General features: G+C 39.2%; 2 protein-coding genes across 3 annotated transcripts; both read left to right on the top strand.

The window, feature by feature from the left end:
• Window positions 1-324: 324 nt before the first annotated feature.
• gnb3b (guanine nucleotide binding protein (G protein), beta polypeptide 3b) lies at window positions 325-9,041 on the top strand. 2 transcript variants are annotated; one of them, XM_003452686.5, is made up of 9 exons: window positions 325-626; window positions 2,837-2,950; window positions 3,991-4,136; window positions 4,604-4,667; window positions 5,560-5,716; window positions 5,833-5,899; window positions 6,855-7,056; window positions 7,207-7,423; window positions 8,026-9,041. In XM_003452686.5, exons 2-9 carry the CDS (start codon window positions 2,882-2,884, stop codon window positions 8,130-8,132), a joined length of 1,029 nt encoding a protein of 342 aa, XP_003452734.1. In that variant the 5' UTR covers window positions 325-626; window positions 2,837-2,881; the 3' UTR covers window positions 8,133-9,041. The 2 variants fall into 2 exon arrangements, with proteins under 2 accessions (XP_003452734.1, XP_025758127.1); XM_025902342.1 differs by lacking the exon at window positions 325-626 and adding an exon at window positions 686-928.
• Window positions 9,042-11,459: 2,418 nt separating this feature from the next.
• Window positions 11,460-16,727, top strand: tpi1a (triosephosphate isomerase 1a). The gene is made up of 7 exons (XM_003452687.5): window positions 11,460-11,709; window positions 13,084-13,207; window positions 13,659-13,758; window positions 13,903-14,020; window positions 15,321-15,406; window positions 15,773-15,860; window positions 16,013-16,727. The coding sequence occupies exons 1-7, from the start codon at window positions 11,598-11,600 to the stop codon at window positions 16,129-16,131; spliced, it is 747 nt and encodes a 248-aa protein (XP_003452735.1). The 5' UTR covers window positions 11,460-11,597; the 3' UTR covers window positions 16,132-16,727.
• Window positions 16,728-16,857: the final 130 nt, after the last annotated feature.

Here is a 16,857-nt window from a genome sequence, read left to right on the forward strand (position 1 = left end):
AATTTTTAATTGGTGTTGTCTTATATTTTTTTGAACCTTTAAAGATAAATTAAAGGATAAATTAAACATAAGAGGAGACCACTGCTCTGTTCATGGAACCAACTTTGTGCTCTAACGATTTCCCATCTTCCTGCTTTAGACAAATCTCTGTGCAACAGAAAAGCTCTTTAATGTTTTTGTCTTCTCTTCTTTCAGTTTCCTCTTGTCCTATGACATCTGTTCCCTTCCTTTTCTTGCCTTGTTCTTGGATTTCTTCACCTCTTCTTCTCTTTTGACCTCATAACCTCATTTTCTCCCTCCAATCGCTTTACCTACCTGCTCTCGCCATGCTCCCTTTCCTTTTTCCTCTCTCTCTCCTTCCCTATTTCCATCGTTGAGCCTTATCCCTTCATCTCTTATCTCCTTCATCCCCTCCAATCCTCATCTGTTCTTCACCGTGGAGGAAGGCTCAGAGAAAAAGAGACTTTTTCACTAGTGAAGCCACTAGCAGTCAGCCGGTGGGAGAGCATCAGAGGAGCCAGCAAGCAGGTTGTGCACCCTGTGGAGCTGTGGAAGCTGAAACAGCTCAAAGGGGGAACGCAGGTGTCTGCGATTGGGAGCTGCACAGGTGCAGAAAAAGAGAAAAGGTGAGTTTCAGCATTTCTGGTGCTTCTTTGTGACAGTTACAGTTAAGAAATGCTGCTGGAGAACAGTTGGAGCTGCTTTGAGTTCAGCTGTGGGGACTCATCATCTTTGTCACCGTCTGAAGACGAAAAGTGGAGTTTTACTTTTTATTATTTGGAAGAACAGGAAGTGAACTTTTGCAGTGCCGTGCTACCAAAGCTAAAAGTGATCAGCAGCTTTGTGTATTTTCTGCATGCTGTTGCCCCAGCAGCCTTCATGACACATGATTTTATCAAATCAGGATATTTGACCAATGCAACATGAGGTGAGTCCTCAATTTCTTTCAAACAACAAAACAACTTATCAGTCCCACTGCATCCTTAAACCCTCTGAAGGTGATCTTTGGATTGTAGCGACTCTGCCAAAGAGGATTGGAGCTTCAGGTGTGGCAGCAGTAAGCTGCAGCCTGGTCGGTCACAAAGAGCCAAACCTCATCCAGCTCACCTTGTTTGTGGATATCTTTGGTGGTAGCAGGTGGTCTGCTAAGCAGATGGCTCAATCCATGAGTGTAATGAGTCAACTCATGACTCCTCCAGTCTGCACACAAAAGTGTGCGTGCAAGAATAAAACACTGACGGGAGGTTGTGGTGCTGGAGATTGGTGTTAAAAGGTTTTAGTTTTTCACTGGCTTTAAGCTCTGGAAAATGGACGCATGCGTTTCATTCACATGTTGAACAATAAGTGCACCTCGAATGAGTAAACAGGACAGTAGAGGAGGAGCAGTTTGTGGTCTTGACTCCAACAGAAGCTCCATTTCTTCTATTGTCCACGTCGCAGTCCCTCCCTCTCACTCTGATCTCAGGGTAAAGAGCAGTCAGTAATCAGATGACAGGAGATTTGACCGGTAAAGCTTCTCTTAAGCTCTCCTGCAGGGATTTAAAGCCTTGTAGAAACCCATCCCAAATTCCCCTCACCTCTGCCCCCACCATATCCTCCAACCTTCCATAGTGTATGTGCAGCTGCTACCTGCACATAGACTGATGCAACCTTTCACTCCTGCTAATCAACGGATGTTTATTCTTATCATTCTTTTCTGTCTTCTGTAAAAGCTCCTGCCTGTTGCTGTGTGACTACAGCGTAAGCTCTGCTTATGGTTTGTGGCTAACAATTGGGACAAGGTTAAAACTGTAGCACAACTCTGGAAGTTTATTTCTTATTAAAACTGCTGTGTTTTGCATTAGCAGTAATTTTTACCTCACTCATGGGGGTGCAGGTTTATAGCTCGATAGTTTCATGATGTGCAGAAACGTGCGCACAGTTAATTGGTGTTCAGTTAGTCAGACGTCAGCATCCTGTTACAGAGTCTTAGCCAAATAAATTACACTTAGTTTCAAAGTAAAAGAACAAACCAAAAGAAAACAATGACACTGATTGTAAATAACAGCTTTTGTTTTTTGTTTGTTTTTTCACATTAAATATTAGCAGCTTCTGACCCTTAACGTTTAGCAGTTTGACCTTGATGCTGGTGATGTGATGTAATATGATGTAAACTGAGGGTTTAAAGTTTGACACTAAAAGGGTGCTGGTGATGTCAAGATTCAACACTGATCCAACGCTTTAATTTAAAAGCATAAAGAATAAAAGGAGTCAGTTAGTAAAAACTAAGGAGGTGTATTTTATCCTTTAAATTTCCCAAAAAATAAATGTACTAAGTGGCCTTTAGCCCTTTATACCTCTAGAGTAATGTAATTGCTTCCTTCTTTCCTAAATCCTACATACCTATCCTTCATTCCTCCTTTCCTTTTAACCCCTCTTTAATTCTCTGCCTTGCAGAGTGTTTCCTCATCTTCTGTAATACTTCTAAATGGTTCACTTCTTTGTAGGAGAGAACTGACAGCATTACGACTTCAGTTCAGGGACGGCTGACACCTGTGTCTAATCGTTTCTGTAGACTTGGTGGTGCAACAAGAATCAAAGTGTTCCAGTTCAGGAATCAGGGTCACTGAGTGGATCTTATGTACCTGAGCTTTAATTCACGGCAGGGTCAAACGTGAGGATACGTTTGCCTGGGAGTCGTTCCCATAACAGCAATAACATCTTTCACAATGAGCTGCAGCAAACATCCAAACATTGCTGTCTGCGAAAATGTCTAATCCATACGTGACCTTTGGAATATTTTCCAAGTAAAAAACAATAATTTTTTGTGTTTTTCCCCATTTCCTGTTCCTCTCAGTGTCGTTTGGTTTTTCATCAGTAACATCAACAAACAACTCTCGCCATGGCAGCTGAGAAGGCTGAAATGGATGCACTGAAAAAAGAGTGCGATGGCCTCCGTGCACAGATTGAGGTGAGCATTTCCTGTGGGAGGATATTCCAGGTGTTATTGCCTTTAACACCATAAAAACAATCCTGATTTCACCCCAGTGACACCATATTTTTCATATTCTCTAGTGTGGATCCTATATTATCATATTATCCAGTGATTCTAATTACATGTGACTTTTAATCATACATATGCTTCCTATTATGTACATGTCAATTTTTCATAGTTTTTTAAGGGAATAGGCTCCTTTGTGTAGCGTAACAATCGAAAGCTCTATTCAGGAGACTGTAATAATTATGAGTGAACCATGGCTGACAGGCCTAAACCAGCAAGATTTACAACTGCAGAAGCCTTGAAGCTAACCCCAACTGTTATGGCATAAAACTGATTAAACATTGTAACATTAGAACGTCTTGGAATATCTGTCATAATGCTTTATATGGTTTATTTAAATATTTAACACGAACCTCAAGTAATCAGTGTTTCTCCATCCATCATGTGACAGTGATAAAAATCTAATCTTTTGATAAATACATACATATCTGTCTGTCTGAGTCACTGTAAGTTCAAAACAACAGGAAAATGTGCAGGATGGGGGTAACATGAAAATAAAGAAACAGCTGCACTTTCTGTTTGCCTTAATAATCATATTTATTTAAAAATGTTTCACTACACAGGTAAAAACTATAAATTATGGAGGCTGGATATTACCCATGATGTTTATATTACCCTTGTGAAGAGATTTCTTTTCAGCTTCAGTGTACTTGTTGGCATCATCAGGTAAAAACTCTAATTTCGTGAACATCAGTACAGAAGTGAGGCATGTGTGAGGAAAAATCCACTCAATTTTGATTGCAGATGTTACTCAGTCTTAACTTTTCTTTAAAATTTCTGGAGGTTAATTCGCCTTAGTGGAGGACTTAGTGGTGCACCATCATTTTTCCTAATGCTAGAATTCCTGCCAAGCCATCACAGAGGAAAGGAGTGAGGAAAAACACCAACTTTTTTCTAGCTTCTTTCTTAGCTTCTTTTTTCAAACCTGTAATTCTCTGTGTGACCAATAGGCGGCCCGTAAAGCTGTGAATGATGGCAGCATGTCTGCAGCATCATCAGGGGTGGCCTCAGTGGGTCGGGTCCAGCTGAAGCTCAGGAAGACACTCAAGGGTCACCTGGCTAAAATCTACGCCATGCACTGGTCAGCTGACTCCAGGTGAGGATGAAAGGGTGGCACGTTTGTGTAAGAAAAGAGCAGCTCTGTAATCAAATTAAACAATATTTCATAGCGTTGTCTGAAATATCAACTCAAGTTTCATCCCTTTACTTTCAGTGTGTTTTAGTTCTATGCCCACCCGATTTTAAAAACCTCTATTTAATGCTTAAATAACTTAATATGTAAATATAACATCGCCTGTTTGATAGTTTGAAGAGAACACAGATAACAGCCAAACTATTTCACATGTGAATAAACTTTAGATGCAGAAATGAGATAAACTCCAGCCTACATTCAATCCACGTGAATTTAAAATGCACAATATTTGCTGCTACACGACATGTCTTTTCTACCAGCCACAGAAATATTCATCATTAGTGAGACATTATCTGACTGAGAAGATGAATAATGAAATAATGAAGACTGAAGTCCTCTTCAAACACAGTGACACTTTGTTTCTCTCGCAGGCAGATGGTCAGTGCATCACAGGATGGAAAGCTGCTCATCTGGGACTGTTTCACAGGGAACAAGGTAGGACTGCACGGGATATGTTATTGTTAATCTAAATTGTTATTCCTGGAGTGGAATACATAGTAGAGCAGGTAAAACTAAACCATACACAAAATAAGACACAAACTGCAGCTGTTACTTTATATTTATTGTATGAAGCAATCACTCATCAACTGCTAATTTCATTTAGTAAGTTATTAGTTTTTAGTTTATAGTCTATATCAGACTGTAGGTATATCAACAATGATTAACACAAATAGATAATAACAGAAACTGAGAACAAGTGTTAAAAACAATAGAAGAGAAAAACAAGGAGAAAATGTTCAATCTGAGCTTGGAGCTCAGTATTTATTTAGTACATCCCAACATAATTAGATTACCCAGGATTTCAGCAGTGAGCTAAGTAGCCAATGACGGTTTATCTTTCTACTCTGACTAAAGCTGAGTTTCCACTGCAGGATCTTCCTCCATGGAAGAGCAAGCTTTGGAGTTTAAATCATTTCTGAGGACCCTTTAAAACACCCCTGTTTGAGGGGCAGTGCTTTACAGGAGTTCAGAAACACTTAGTAGCATTTTAGCTCAACTGATTAGTTGTGATCAAGCTTCACAAACATTTGTTAAAATCTCTTAATTTACATTTAGCATTTTATGTGTTTTGATTCTGCTTTGACTGTTTGTCTGTTTTCCATCGATGACTCAGTGAACCTTTTTCTAAAGCAGTAAACAAAGATTAATAGTGTCACGATAAGCTTTTTATTGCTGTTGCAGTGGTTCCTCGCAGGCCTTTAGACCTCAGTGGAAGCACAGACAGCCAACAGGAACATCGTCTCTCCAGCCTTCAAACACTGTCCATGCTTGTTAAACCACAGAGCTGGAGCCTTCTAGTTGTTTAAACTGAATTTCCTCTTCCTAGTTGATTGCTGTTCCACTAAAGTCTGCTTGGGTGATGAGTGTCGCCTTCGCCCCTTCTGGTAACCTGGTGGCGAGCGGTGGTCTGGACAACATCTGCACAGTTTACAACATCAAGGCAGCCAGCCCCAAAACCCTCAGAGAGCTGGACGCACACACAGGTGAGGAGGGTGCCTTGAAGCTTCCTTTAAATGCCCTCAACGTACTACACAGCATCAAAACCAATGAATGCATGCACAGCCAAGCTGAGACGCTCACAAAACTCTCTCTCGCCCAGGTTACCTGTCTTGCTGCCGTTTCCTTAGCGATACTGAGATCCTGACAGCCTCCGGTGACACCACCTGGTGAGTTTAAAGTTTGTGTTTCTTAGTGTTTGATGCCAGTCATTTCTATCAGCCCAGCTACAGTACTGAACAAGGGAAAAAGAGCAGCTTTTAAACCAGTATCATGGCTGTGCATTCTCCCACTAGCCTGAAGGGATTAAAAAAAAACCCATGACACTTGTTCACCAATCATGTGCTCTATGGTGTCTTCATAAAACCACACACTATAGGTAATCTTTCTAAAACGTAAAGGGGAAGTGCCTTAAACCTGCACTCTTTCTAATGACCACTGGGGGGCGGAGCCAGTCGCTGGCCCTCTCGCAGCCTGGTTCTGCCTGAGAGGTTTTGTCCTGTTTTTCTTTCCCACTGTTGCCAAGTGTTTGTACATAGGGGGTCGTCTGATTGTTGGGGTTTTCTCTGCATTATTGTAGGGTCTTTGCCTTATACTATAAAGCACCTCGAGGTGACTGTTGTGATTTGGTGCTATATAAATTAAATTAATTTAAATAAAATTATAAATAAGTCATATTTTATAAAAGTCTATAAGAAAACGACTGTAGTTGTCACTTCATTATGACCCCATGAAACACTCTCCCAGTGTGTTTAATGACTAGAACATGTTGTATGGTTCAGAGAAAAATGGACATGTGCACATGGTGTCCTGCAGGGCACGACTACTGTAGCTGCCTGTGTGCATGCGTGTATTTTATCAGGCAGATCTACCCCTCACATGTCCTGTTTTTAAACAATTAAGATGGAGATAACATTGTTTTAAGATCATTGCTTGAAAATATGAATTAACAAATGAATGAATGTTATTTTTGTTTTACCATCTTTTATATACAGTTCATGCATAAAACTTTGTAGAAATTAGATTTGAGGAAAAGCTAAAAAGACCTGAGACAGTTAATCAGAACGCCGTCTGGTGTAAAACCCCCTGATTTGTGTCTCTGTCTTCTTCTTCTCTCATCTTCAGCTGTCTGTGGGACCTGGAGACCGGCAAGCAGAAGGTCATCTTCACCAACCACATTGGAGACTGCATGTCGCTGGCTCTCTCTCCCGACACGAACACCTTCATCTCTGGAGCCTGTGACTCTCTGGCCAAGCTGTGGGATCTGAGGGAAGGCGCCTGCAAGCAGACCTTCTCTGGCCACACCAGCGACATTAATGCCATTTCTGTGAGGACATCCCGGAAACTCACAACACACACACACACAAATCACATTATTTCTAGTCTATAGGGGGACAGTTGTGGCCTGAAGGCTGCCTTACCAAAAATATTTCCTCTTGGTTTAAAACTCAAATGCTTCTTCTCTTCCCACTTGTAGTTCTTCCCAAATGGTAATGCCATCATCACAGGCTCCGATGACTGCCAATGCAAGATGTACGACCTGCGCGCTGACCAGGAGGTGATTTGCTACCAGGACACCAGCCTGAACGCCGGTGTAACATCTCTGGCTCTCTCCAGCTCGGGCCGCCTTATCTTTGCAGGTTACGATGACTTCAACTGCCACATCTGGGACTCTCTGAAGGGAGAGAAAGTCGGTGAGCAGAATTTATTCAAAATTACTTACATTTAAATATATATGTATATCTTATTGATAGATGGATATCTTAATGTATAGACTTTTAAAAGGGAGCATAGGGAGTGAAGTTTTCATTAAAGTTGGTGCTCTTCCATATGGGACCTGTAGATGGTGCTGATGCACTATTTTCATGATCTCTGCTTCCAACAGAACAGTTCTTTTTTTTTTTCAAAAATGAATATTTTATTTCCTAAAAAAAAGAAAAGAAATTTATTTCCTTTAGCATTTTTTTCCTTTGCTGTTTCCTTCACACATCCTCCCCCAATTCGTCTCCTATATTTTTTCATTTACTCTGTTTCATTCATCTGTCCTTGCCATCATTTTCCTCTCTTTTCTTTTCTTTCCCTTGCTTCCTCTCTTCCCCATGCTGTTTTCCCTCTTTTTTCTGTTCCTTTCCTTTAATTAATCATTTCCACCATTTTCCTTTTGCTCTTTTTCCTCGTTTCCTTTCTTCTATTCCTTTCTTTTTCTCTTTTTTATTTTTGGTATTGTCCTTATATTTTGTTACATTTGTTACATTTTGCTTACACTCATCTCCTTTATCTTGTTTTACAACACCAGGCGTGCTGTCCGGTCATGACAACAGGGTGAGCTGCACCGGCGTCCCTGCTGATGGTATGGGCGTCTGCACAGGATCCTGGGACAGCTTCCTCAAACTGTGGAACTGAGGCGTCCCTGCAGAGAATAACAGCAGGAGACGAAGAAGAAAAGGAGGAGGACGAGAGGAGAGGAAAATAGTGGCAGAGAAGCGAGCCTGGAGATTTGGTGCAGATATTTGACCTTCCTCTCTTTCTTTTTCCCGCTCTGCTTCTTCCTCATACATGTATGCAAATTTTAAAAGGTTGCGAATGAGTCATATTGTGCAAATGGCATCAGTTAAACAATGCACGATGCATCCCACTGCATGTACAAGAAAGCTTTACTGTTGATTTATTTACTGAAAAAAAGTAAAAGCATAAAAAAATAGATTATTAATCAAAACAGAGCAGAAAATAAGCTCTTATTGAAAATGATAAAAATCTCTAGATTTTCTGACAATAACTGAATAAAGAACAGCAAATAATGAAAATATGAAGATAGAGCTACAGATTTATTTTTATTGTCTTCGAGGTCTTTGACCTTTTAAAAGAGCACTGCAATCATCTAGAAAAAAAGACTGACATGTATATTTATTTATATTTTATAGATTAACACATTAGAAAAGTCTATGTACAGAGTCTCTTTGTTGTATCTGATCTGTTTGCTTTTTTGGCTGCACATATTCAGAGTGTGTATTTGTATGGCAGAGCTGCTTTCTCGGGTCCCATATTACCACCAGCTGACTTTGATCCAAGATGGCTGCTTCCGTTTCCCCGTTTCACAGGTAAAAATTACACTGATGGACCCGTGGATGATGGTTTGAAGGTGGAACCCGGCTGTGAGAGTGGCTGTAAAACACTCCTGTAAGCTTTATTTACTCCTCTGGGTTCAGCTGCATTTTGTTGTACTTTTAAACTTGAGCAGTTCCTCTGTACAAAAAAATACAAGACTTTTGTTGGAAATCTTTCTAATAAACATAGAATTCTGCATTAAGACTATGTCAGAGTCTCTGTGTTTCAATGACAAGGTCTGACCTTTAGTTATGAGGGTTACTTTTAATTTCTTACGTTAACATATACATACAGTGCTCCAGAATCTAGACTGGTCCCTGCGGCTGCTGCTCTCATCACACAGAGGGCAAAAATGCCTGGAGGGGAATCTCATTAGAGGTCAGCACACCTCAGTAGTGCGAGTCATACCTGCAAACAGCAGCAGGGTACACACAGAGATGCTGGTGCAGAAATGAAGCTCTACACTGAATGAGGAGGTTTGAATTGTCTCCAGACAAAGTGCTGAGGTTCTGCATCACGTGCACTGGAATCAGAAAGTAAGTAAAAGTATGTAACATTGATTTAAATATAACTTTTCACTGATAAAAACGTGCTTCACAAAAACACAAGAAAAACACAAGTATATCATAACATAAAACATAATAAAATACAACATAAAACATCAAATCAATTACAAGCTTGTCTGTATAAAAATGTCTTCAGCTGCTTCTTAAAAGAGTCAGTGGAGTCTCTACAGCGTAACACAACTTCTCAACTTTGACAGTGAGGCCAAGGGCAACTTTTGACCTGATGACCTGTAAGCTCAATGAGGATATACTGAGGGAGTTTGACCATGTAGGACCCTAAAGGAAAAACTAAAACTTTAAAATTAATTCTAAAATGTACAGTCAAACAATGAAGACAACGACCTGATGGATGGATGAGCATGATGAAGGCCACAGGCCAAAACAGCCTTGGTCAAATAATAAAGCTGTTTTTTAAACTATAAGTGTTGCTGGAGCTTCAGACCCTTGTTCTTCTCCATGTACTTTGGGCGTCATTTAAGTTGTTCCAGAAAACCTCAATTCTCTTTCCAAAAATCAATGAAGAGAAGCTAAATAAAATATATATATTTATCATTCAAAAAGTTTAAAAAGCTCACAAAAAGACCACTGCTCGCATTGCTAAGAAGGTCCTGAGTTCAACTCCCCCATCAGGCCAGAGTCTTTCAGTGTGAAGTTTGCGTGGGTTCTCTCTGAGTACTCTGACTTCCTCCCATAGACCAAAGACGTACAGTTAGTGGGATTAGGTTAACTGGTCATTCTAAATTGCCCATAGGTGTGAATGTGAGTGTGAATGGTTGTCTGTCTCTATGTGTTAGCCCTGCAACAGACTGGCGACCTGTCCAGGGTGCACCCTGCTCTCGCCCTAAGACAGCTGTGATAGGCTGTCTTAGGGCGACCCTGAATTGGATTAGCAGAAGAGAATTGATGGATTTTAGTTATTTAACAAACATAAATGTATTGTAAGGTAGTTTTCTGAATAGTCAAAAGTTTTGTACATAAAGGTACAATTTAGCAAAATGTATGACTTACCCAGAAAATAATGTTACAGTAATGACTTGCTTGTGATTCTATATTTTTGGCGTGATTTTCACAGTAAAAACATCCAATTTTTACATATTTTGATTGTAAATTTGGGAAATATATAGTATAATTACAGTGAACTGAATCAATTAAATGTTACTAGCCAAAGTAAAATATTGATAACTTTAAAAGAGGTCTGATTATTCTAAGTTCCATCCATTTAAATCCTGTGTAAACGTTTTAATTTTTTTTTTACATGATCATCATCTGCAAAATGATTCACAATAACAAAATTACTGAAAATATAAATAACAATAAAATTGTTATATTGTCAACACTAATGTTTGACTTTGTTTATTGTGTCTTTTGTCTCTTTTAATGTGAAAAAATAAAACTGAAAGTAAAGACACTGTGTAACCATTATTTTGCAGAAGCCTATAAAAAGAGCAAGTATACATGTATTAATGGTATTTTTGAGTATTATAACATGATCTTATTATGTAGTTTTTAAGTAATGAAGTTGATCGGTGGAACACAAAGAAGAAATTATAGCTTTGATAGCAAATAATCTTTGACCTCGGATTTTGTTATTTATTTATTTTATTTTATTTTTATTTTTTATGATTAATATTATTTTATTCATATTTGTCTCCATTAAAAATAAATAGAAATGAATAAATATATTTAAATAAGGTACATTTTTTATGTTTTTGTTTAAAACATGATTTTCCCATTCCTTCATAAAATTTTATGTTAACTATTTAACAATAAACCGAACGGAACAAATGAACTCGTCATAAATAAATTTAAATTGCATTAGTGCCTGAGCTTGCAGGCAAAGCGAAATACACAGATGAACAAGCAGAGAACAGAAACAAAGAACAAAAAAATGCCATGAGAAGCTTAATTCAAGATCATAACATTTTTGGGCGGTTTCCATGAGAATACCCTGTGAATATACCTGTATATATACTTGTACTATTGCATTGATGGTGGTAGGGACAACTTCTGTACAGCAGGTGGAGGTAACGTCCCGTGAAGCTCTGCGACTGCCTTCATAATCCCACGCAGAAGAAGGGGGATGTTTGCCGGTGTTTGGAGCTGATATTTCTGACGTCACCTGACCTGCACACCGGCCGGACTCCAGATCGACCTCCAGCTCTTCTCCTCACCGGCTATCAGCTAATATTCGCCGGCCATGGCGCTTCGCAAGTTCTTCGTGGGTGGAAACTGGAAGATGAACGGGAACAAAGACAGTCTTGGAGAGCTCATCACCACCCTGAACACCGCCAGCCTGCACGACGAGACCGGTAACAGCCCCAGATTATTGCCGGGGCCGCTGACTGACTGTGTGTGGCGGTTAGGGGTGATCAATAAAAGCGATTGGTGACTTGGTGATTGGAGGCTAACAGAGGGGAGGGGGGGGTGCTGCTGCTGATGCTTCACAGGTGACACAGTGACATTGAGAGTCACGTGATCAGGAGGCGTCGCATAAAGGCCTCTCATTCTTTCACTTCGCTTTGAGGAATTAATTTTCTGCCTCTTCATACTTTTCCCCATCAAATGGAACCTAAATCATACGTTTTATTGCTGTGCTTGGCAGCTGAGGTTAGTCCACTGAGTCTGTAAACAGTCTTTGTGTCTTCAAAAAGTTCAGAGCTTGGGTTCCCTCCACATGTCAGACGTTTTTGAGGCTCATTTGGGTTTTTAGTTTGGCCGTTGTAGAGCGCCAAACTGACTTAAAGTAGACAAATAACCAAATACCGAACACCAAATCTTTGAATCAAGGATTTTGTTTTGTATTAATATGCTGTACTCTGACATAAAACTATGTGCTCTAGCAGTTTATTTATTTTGTACACACTGATGTTTTTAGCCTCTGTCGTTAGACACTCATTCATGCTCATGTAGGCTATGTTACTCTTACTTTGCATCACTGTAGTACAAGCCTGCTGCATCACTGAACAAAAACATGTGCTTATGATAATGGCTTGTAGATAGGAGTGTGCAACTACTCAAATTTTATTCAAGGAGTTTTTAAAACCAGACAATTGAGACAAAGCACTTTTTAATAAATGAATTCTTTGCTTTTGCTTTCACGCAGTCCAGAACAGAACAGATACATATGCATGAAACGATGATTAAAACACACAATTTCTCAAAAGTCTGTGTTAAATAATTATTGACCAAAGTAACTGATTGCCATATTTAAGCAGCTCTGCATTAATTTATTTTCTCTTGCAGTGTACTCATGACTGTGCAGAATGAAATTTAAATGTTTCTTAATGTCTTTAAAATGAGGCAGGCTGCTGGAGGCGGTTGGTGATGAAAGCAATTGTAACCTTCTTCAGTTAGATAAAATCATTTCAGTCCCCAGCCAGAATCACAGTTTAGCTCTATGTTCATTAAACTGCCTCTCAGGGTCTCCAGATTGTTTCTAATACAGGATTTTGTTCTTTCTGAGGAAATGTAAATGTTGCATTTAAGACCGGTAGGTGTTTATAAATGCAGAATTCAGGTTTTCCTTTCATTTTTTCAGTTATAACATTTGAGTAAAGATCAGAGCAAAGAAGGATTTACATCAACAATAATGCTTTTAGAGCTTTTGCACTGGTTTAACTAATTAATAAAAGTAAAACGCGGCAATCATCACAGCAAACACCAAACTTTCTGTCTAATTTCAGAGGTGGTTTGTGCCGCTCCCTCCATCTACCTGGACTTTGCCCGATCCAATCTGGATCCCAGGATCTCCGTTGCAGCCCAGAACTGCTACAAGGTGGCCAAGGGAGCATTTACTGGAGAGATCAGGTATCTCTCCTAACTCACATACTTAATTTATAATGCTGTGCTCACAGGCATAACCACTCTGTGATCGGCATCGGGGCAGATATTATTTGGGCCCTTACTGTTATGTTGTACGGGCGCAAACACGGCATCTCACATTTGCTGTCTCTCTTACACAAACACAAACACACACACACAAAGTTTGTGCAAAATAATATTAATAGCATCATTACAGTTTTCGATCAGCACCATGGACAGCGACCACAGCCAGAGGTGGTTATTTAAAGAACTTATTTTAACATTGTACTCAACAAAAAACAAACCATCCCTAACAAAAAAAAGGAACTTCAAGAGCCAAATTGCATTATATTTCTTCACGTCAATATACGGCCACAAGTAGAGTTGACTTGGGCTGTAAGTGGCCCCCAGGCCGTGAGTTTGAGACCCCTGTCATACATGTTTCCTCTCCCTCCAGCCCAGCCATGATCAGAGACTGCGGGGCTGACTGGGTGATCCTGGGACACTCGGAGCGCCGTCATGTGTTTGGGGAGAGTGATGAGCTGATTGGCCAGAAGGTGAGAATCACAGAACTTTCCAATTATCTGGATTTCAAGGGTGCATTTCTTTGTAAGAGTGCACACTGATGGCAGCTTGTTCCCATGTTGCACACACCTCAGGTGTGCACGCGCAGGTAGACTCTGACTTTGTTGGTGTTTCAGGTGGCTCATGCTCTGGAGAACGATCTGGGTGTGATCGCCTGCATCGGTGAGAAGCTGGAGGAGCGAGAGGCAGGAACCACCGAAGAAGTCGTCTATGCTCAGACGCAGGTCATTGCAGGTAAATATGAGAGAAATATTAACATCTTTTTTTATTGTAGGCTTTCATGATCTGTTTTTTAAATTGTATTTTAGTTTTTCTGCTATACTTTATTTTTTGCATCTCTTTTATGGCTTAATTTCAGTTTTTTACCTTTACAGGGAAAAAAATAAGTCATTCATTTCTCCAGTTTTTTATTCTAATGTTTTATTACTTTATTATTATTAATAATAATAATAATCATATTGTTGTTATTATTATTATTATTATTATTATTATTATTCATGATTATTGTTGCGCTATTATGTTTCTACTTAATTAATTACATTAAAATAGTTAAAATAATTAGTTATTTACTCAAATATTTCATTTAAATAAAGTTATAATAACTAATAAAGAGATTCGTTACATAATATTTTGAAAGAAAACGAGCAGTTTGAAATAAATCGGATGTATTTACATCTTTTTTGTGCTATTATGTTTTTTTAGATCAAAAGTTTGGTTATTTAATGGTTTCTCTGATTAATAATGACAAAAAAACTGTTACAGAAACATAAAAGTGAACTGCTGGATTCTACTCTGTTTTTATTCTGTGCATAAAGATAGAAAAACGAGTTCCTCTTGCTTCTGGATTTGTTCTGTCTGCACTGAGGCTTTACAAGACCTGATTGATGATCTTTTCCCTGGTCCCATCTTGGCCTCCTGTATTCTGCTTCTGTACTGAAAGTAGGCCGCGTACTGATTTAAAATGTAAATAGGTCAGTGGTCTCTGCCTTCAGCAGACACAGCTGCCTATGTTAAAGCAGACTTTGCACTTCTTTAAAGCCAGCAAAGGTGGAGAACTGATGGCAGCTTGCAGCTGTGGTCTGCTTTTAGGATGTTGCCTGATCAGAAAGGACCTTTTGAGTTTGCATACTAAGGTTTGCTTATTCTTTCTGAAAGGTAGAGAAACCTTTTAAAGAAGAAACACATCAGACAGATTTGTTTTTGAAGAAATGATAACCTTGTTAATTATTAAGGTAGATGTCAGGCATAATCCTGTTTTATGGCATCGTGATATATGTGAAATACGGCCTCTAGGCTGATAAACCGTTGTCTTATTCCACCATTATCCTTCCATCTTCTTTATACAGACTTTGTAGGTCTTTAAAATGAGCAGTTTCTCTTTGCTGTTGATATTGCTGCAGCCCAAATGCACGTTGTGCCCAATGACTGGCTGCAGGTGGCAGCTGATAAACACCTTGAGAACGGATTGTAGATGTGGGTCTGCGATCACACCGTTACTTATCGGTGTTTATGCATGAATGATGTCTGTTTGCAGAAAATGTAAAAGACTGGGGGAAAGTCGTGCTGGCATATGAACCTGTTTGGGCCATCGGCACAGGAAAGACAGCCACACCTGAGCAGGTAATACAGCAGCCACATAACTACAAGGCCCATAATTGAGCACATACATAATCATAATTTCTCACATTACATCCAATCCAGTGGGATGTTTAGCCCTATTTCCAATTTTTATGCTCCGTGGATATGAATCCTGGGAGCTGATTCTGAAGATGTGACAGTGTAATGATTTTTTTCATGAATACAAAACCATCTTTTTCTAGTCTTTTTAGTTTTGCAGTCACATGTGAAAAAGACAGTTTACCCAGGGTATGTAGTATTTTCTGTATGACTTTATCAGTCTCTCATGTTGTTCTACATTGCTTCAGTTCATTGAGGTTTGGAGCATTCATTTATGCATAGGTCTCATTTTAATCAATGCATGTGCAGGCTCAGGAGGTCCATGAGAAACTGAGGGCGTGGCTCAGAGCAAATGTCTCCGATGATGTGGCCGACTCTGTACGCATCATCTACGGAGGTCAGTGAGCATAACTTAAGCAAACTTTACAGTAGGACTGCGTCAGGTTCAATGATGGTGCAACAATTTCATATACAAAAAATAATGGTGTTATTAAAATATACAACCTCTGCAGAAGTCACAGATTGGTTTAATTTTGCTAATCTCTCCAGGTTCGGTCACAGGAGCAAACTGCAGAGAACTGGCATCTCAGGGCGATGTGGATGGCTTCCTGGTGGGCGGGGCCTCTCTGAAGCCAGAGTTTGTCGACATCATCAACGCACGTGCATAACAAATGCACTTAACTATAGCAGGATCAATGGAAAAACACCCCACCCTTTAGATCTTCACCATGTATCACCTTGTTTCTGCAAACTGGGCTGACTGATCCAGTTAAACCAGAGAAAACCGTATGTTGAATATTTAAACTACTAAATACCTTTAAGAAAAGATTTTTTTTACTCCATTCTTTTTTTTCCTGACTTGAAAAAATAAGGAAACTTTAGATAATTAGGATTAAAAACAGGAAATCTATGGAGACATGGTGAAGTGACTCATGTGATCCATGTAAAGATTCCTTTTAAATTCTTTATTTGCTGCTAATCTGAGGTGAACTTAGAGAATCAGAGGATCTGTCAGCCCAGGCTGCTTTATGTGTTTGACTTTATGTGTCTCACCCAACTGCACTAACTGATACTTTAGGTCTTTAACAAATAAAGTTTCAGACAGAATTTACTTGAAATGATAAAACAAAGATGTCTGCAGGTACTGAGCTGTGAGGAGTGAGTAGTTGTGGTTTAACACTGACTGAAGAAATCAGGGAAATGAATGATGTAAGAAGTAAAAACACAACAACAAATAAATAAATGTGGAAAAAGTGTATTTTAAGTTTGTGGTTCACTGGTCATTTTGAATGCATTTAAAGAAACCTAAATGTGACTTATGAGCATTTAAAGCAAGCTAAGTATTTCTCCTTTGCTTTTATATTTTTTTAGAATAATATTTGATTAGTATAAAA

This window comes from Oreochromis niloticus, linkage group LG22, assembly GCF_001858045.2.
Source record: "Oreochromis niloticus isolate F11D_XX linkage group LG22, O_niloticus_UMD_NMBU, whole genome shotgun sequence".
Taxonomy (NCBI): domain Eukaryota; kingdom Metazoa; phylum Chordata; class Actinopteri; order Cichliformes; family Cichlidae; genus Oreochromis; species Oreochromis niloticus.